General features: G+C 49.4%; 1 protein-coding gene across 1 annotated transcript; it reads right to left on the reverse strand.

The window, feature by feature from the left end:
- Positions 1 to 263: 263 nt before the first annotated feature.
- On the reverse strand, positions 264 to 1,850 carry LOC310858931 (uncharacterized protein). Its single transcript, XM_083765238.1, has one exon. It carries the CDS (start codon positions 1,751 to 1,753, stop codon positions 362 to 364), a length of 1,392 nt encoding a protein of 463 aa, XP_083621364.1. The 5' UTR covers positions 1,754 to 1,850; the 3' UTR covers positions 264 to 361.
- Between the last annotated feature and the right edge of the window lie 3,161 nt (positions 1,851 to 5,011).

Below are 5,011 nucleotides of genomic sequence, written 5' to 3' on the forward strand. Positions count from 1 at the left end.
CTGGGGCTCCCCGGACCCTACTATGGGAACCACTGGTCTAAACAAGTACACTGCCATTATGGGTAGTATACGCATGGCAATGCTGGCCACAGTGACCAGACGTCTACACGAGCCGTCGGGGCACCTAGGCTGCTATTCCAGCCTGACAGCATGTCACAGGTTCGAGTCCCGATCCTGACCACCTTTGCTGCGTGTCACTCCCCATTTCCTGTCAGACTACTTTTTATACTATCAAATAAAGGCAGAAAAAGCCCAACCAAAAATATATATCAAGCGATTGTGTTACCTGCTCTTTAAACTTTGTTATTTTTGGCAAGACATACCATTGTATACAACAAAGTTTGAGTTAAAGGCTCAAGACTTAGGTGAGCTTGGAGTGCAGCTGCTGAGAGAAGAGTTTCTTGAGCTGAGCCACCTCCTGGGACAGAGACGTGAGCTGGGATTTGAGGCTGTCGTGCTCCGTGGTGGAGAACGTCCTGGACTCTGCAGAGATGTGAGCAGATCCTGCAGAGGAAGGAGGGCGCCGGTACTGCTGCTGCTCGGCCCCACCACGGGCCTCCTCCCTGGGCCAAGAAGGAGCCTGACCATCCACCTTATTACCCTCCCATACAGCCTGGTTCCTCTGTTGGATGTGGTGGGGTCCCACTGTGGCTACGGGTAGACACGTATGCCTGTTGTTGTCGGAGAAGAGGGACACCTCCCCACCTCCGTCCACGCCTCCCCCTTTGAAGCGCAGCTTATGTGGGAGGCTCTTCAAGCCCTCTGCTGAATCCTGCCTTCTGATGCACTGTCCCTCACTGGCGGCCTCCAGGCTGCAGAGCTGAGAGGGGTAGTGTGGTTCTTCCACCAGCCCTCGTGGGGAGGGACGGTTGTGATCGCTTAGTAGTCCATCGCTGAAAAACACAGGGCTGTCTATGACATGTGAGCCCCCCGAGGCTGAGCCAGAGTCTTCGTAGGTCGCGCTCCCTACACTGCGACCCGACAGCGGCACCCCCCCGGCTCCCCTCTGCCCCGGCCCGTACATGGCACCCTGCTGCGGAGGAGGAGGGTAAGGGTGAATGTGGTGTGCCGCGTGCGTGCCGGAGCGGGAGGGAGTGTCATTGGCGTACGAAGAGAGGTCGCCCCCGTGAGGCTGGCAGTAGCGCGAGGCGGTGGTTGCCGGCGGTTGGGCGCTGCCGCAGGGCGGCAAAGACAGCGATGGCAAAATGCTGATGTCGGAGGTGTCCTTGACCAGGCCGAAGCGGAACTTGAGGGCCAGCAGCTCGGCCCTCAGCTGGGCGTTCTCCTCCAGCAGGCCCAGGACGCGTGTCTCCAGCACCATGTCGTTGGCCCGCCGCTTCTCCCGCGACCGCTTGGCCGCCTCGTTGTTCTTGCGCCGCTTGTCCCAGTAGCCGTCGTCCTTCTTTTCGTCGGGGGTGAACTCGCGCTTGCGGCGCGCCGCGTTGCCGCTGCCGGCAGTGTCGTCGTCGCTGTTGCTGCTGTTGTTGCCGCAGTCCGCGGTGTTGTTGTCGACCAGGCTGTTGCTGCGTTTGAGAGTGGAGGCGCGGCCCAGTAGGGTGCTGGAGGTGAGGACGGAAACCTGGGCCTGGTCGGTGAAGGACATGGACCGGCCTCGAGGCCTGCAGGCCTGAGTGGCCTCGGAGCCTTCCTCGTCTAACTGTGGGGGCATGGAGAGGTCCTGCAGGATAGTAGGCCTACCCATGGTGTGCTCTTTCACGCTCAAACACACCACACTGGGCACTGCCAAACTCATGCAAAGAATTCCTGTGGGGTGTGTGTGTTGTGTGGTGTGTGTGTGTGTGTGTGTGTGTGTGTGTGTGTGTGTGTGTGTGTGTGTGTGTGTGTGTGTGTGTGTGTGTGTGTGTGTGTGTGTGTGTGTGTGTGTGTGTGTGTGTGTGTGTGTGTGGTGTGTGTGTGTGGGGGGGGGGGGGTCACAGGAGGACTGTCTGGACTCGAGCTGTAGCTGATCTGTATCGAAATGGCACCCCCTAGTGGTCAAGGAAATAAAAACGAGAGGTTTGTTATGTTAGTTCTTTAGCTCTGGGAAAAAGATAATTTACCTGTTCAATACTGCATGGAAACATTACAACACTACATGGGATGGGATCATAGATCATAGATGGCTTTGAATAGGCTACAGCTTATAAACTAACATGATAAAGTATTTTGATAGAGTATAATGGATTGGTATGGATTTTGTCATGTAGCCTAATATCACCTATAGTGCTTATCAGTCATGTTTGTTTAGTAGTAGGCCTAATTACCCTTTGCTTTTACATCCCAAACGCACACTGTATAAAGCAATAGGCAATACTTATTTAAAATTTACAAATTTAAAACATTCACACTAACAATAATAGCCTCCCTAAGTAACAGAAATTGCACTGATTCTGTAAGTGAGTAGCCTAAGTGACAGCAGGTGTCAATAAGAAAACATTGCCATGATTGACAAACTGGATACAAATACTAAATACAAGTTCTTACCCGGAGACGCGAAATGGACTCGATCGTTCCTTCTGCTCAAAAATCAATAATGAGAGAGATAGTCGCAGGCAGCAGTGCAGCGTGCAGTGTGTCTGCACTTCGCCTCGACTCTGCTCGCTGTAAACGACTCCCTCCCCACAGCAACTTATTTGTTTCTTCACTGCTCGGTTCAGCTGGGGTAGGATCACCACCCCATGTGAACCCGGGACGGGACGGCCCGAGAGGTGGCAGAGACAACTCCTCCACACATAAGCCAGGCACTTAATGCGCCGCCCATCCTGTTAACAGGAAGCCTAATATATCTGCTTTGTGCTGGTGGGTGGGTGACCAATATTATTTTCATCTTTCCTGACCTGATCTTCTCTCCCAGTGGATTCGAAGCTCCGCCTAGGACCTAGGCTATTATTCATTTCTCTCTCTCTCTCTCTCTCTCTCTCTCTCTCTCTCTCTCTCTCTCTCTCTCTCTCTCTCTCTCTCTCTCTATTATTGGATGTGTCCATAATAATTAAATAATAATTTAGGCCTAAATAATTATAATTATTTAACATTAAATAATATTATTGAAAATATTGTATCTGCCTATACAGTATAGCTTTAGGGTCTTCAACAGGGGGTCCTCCTACAAGCTAGAAATCCTATAGGCCTATTTATTTGATGTTGAAACACTGTAATGGTGGATTTTATTTTAAGGATATCTATCTATTATTCAATTTAGGCCTGTATACTCTGGCACATCCTGCATGTTATAGTAGTTGCAAACATTTGCCAAGATATTTCAAAGGGGCAGCGGTGGCCGAACGGTTTGCGGAGCGGTCTTGATACCGAAAGGTCGCCAGTTCGAATCCCCGGACCTGCACGTTAAAATTACCACTGCTGAAGTGCCCTTGAGCAAGGCATTGAACCCCTACCATGAAATGTTCTATGAGCAGGGTGTGGCTGTAAACAAGCATCTCGAGCTTAGTCCACTTTGCACTTTGCTTTGCTTACCCTAACTTGTCCAGACTGATGCAGGAGTCCAGGGTCGTGCACACATAGACGTCAAAGGGGGCTTGAGCCCCTGCCCTTTTACCTGTCTGTAAAACAACTGCCCTCTCCAGACCACGGATGCAGCGTTTACTACGGTGAAAGAAATGCAAATGCCACTTCTTTCCTTTCCATGCCATGCCGGAAGGCAGCATTCAGGAGAATTGCTTTTTTTCCCGAAGTCTCCTGAACTTGAACGCAACATTTTGCATTGAACTAATTTGTTTTTGAAATCCATGTTGTACACCTGCATCTCCACTAGCTAAAGAGTGCTGGGTTGCACCCTGAAAATAGCCTACAAGCTCTCAGCGCGTCTCAGTCACTCAGTGCGACGCGTTGTGAGCTTGTAGATCGGCTATTTTCTCTATTCTTTGTCCAAGGCAAAAGTGCCCTCTTACAGGATTTCAGCCCCTGCCTCTCTAACACTCTCTGCATGTGCCTGCAGGAGTCCCAGACCAAGGACACCATCTGGATACCATTCACAGCAAAACCACCAGTGTCAATTTAACTAACAATGAATACACAACACAATACAACTAACACAATCATACAACACAACAAATAAATCATTTCAGGTGAATGTTCAGAAGTAGGAGACACATCATCACAAATGTACACTTGTTACAGTTCTATCACAATTTCTATGACAATAACTGAAGAGGAGAAATAACATCCGCACACTAGTTTCTAGAGCTCCTTTACTTTATTAAGAGGCAACACTTGCAACGTTTCGACCCGCAAGGTCTTCATCAGGCAAAACCTGCCTGATGAAGACCTTGTAGGTGTTTTTTCTCCTCTTTGATGTTTGCCTTGATGCCTGACATCCAGCACCTGGCCTAAATAGGCCTATAGGCTTTGAGATGTACACACAATCTTCTCTGTGAACAATAACTGTTATTGACCTTCTATTATAGCAGGCCTACGTAGAATCCACGTGCCACGTGTTGTGTGTCATGAGATAGCTATACCTTTTGTTGCAGCAACACTCCTCTCGCTACCCTCCCTCCCCTCCCCCACCATCTCTATGTTTTCTTGTCTTCTCTCATACACAGACCTTTTTAAGTTAAAAGGCATATAAGAAGTTAGAACACAGGCCACATAAGAGTCTTAATTCACAGTACTTGGTGGTCTCTGTCTATATGCCCCCCATTACATTGGAAGAGCATCGTGCAGAATCCATTCCTTCCATTTGCCTTGAGACTCAGGGAATAAAAAGCCCATCCAGTTCGTGGCCAAAAGGATTACCCTGTTGGCAAGGACGCCTCTGTGTTCTGCCAATATATTCTTAGACAAACAAAGCTACACTGACCCTAAAAAGCCTCTCTCTCAGTCAGGTGTGTAAACCACTGTGAAATCTGCACACATAAGTCATGCATGTAAATGTTTTAATTCTCTCTGTGTGTGTGTGTGTGTGTGTGTGTGTGTGTGTGTGTGTGTGTGTGTGTGTGTGTGTGTGTGTGTGTGTGTGTGTGTGTGTGTGTGTGTGTGTGTGTGTGTGTGTGTG

Source organism: Protomyctophum parallelum, assembly GCF_964188405.1.
Source record: "Protomyctophum parallelum genome assembly, chromosome: 5".
Lineage (NCBI taxonomy): Eukaryota > Metazoa > Chordata > Actinopteri > Myctophiformes > Myctophidae > Protomyctophum > Protomyctophum parallelum.

Coding starts and splice junctions, on each gene's coding strand:
- LOC310858931 (XM_083765238.1), bottom strand. CDS start 1,753: ATGAGTTTGGCAGTGCCCAGTGTGGTGTGTTTGAGCGTGAAAGAGCAC.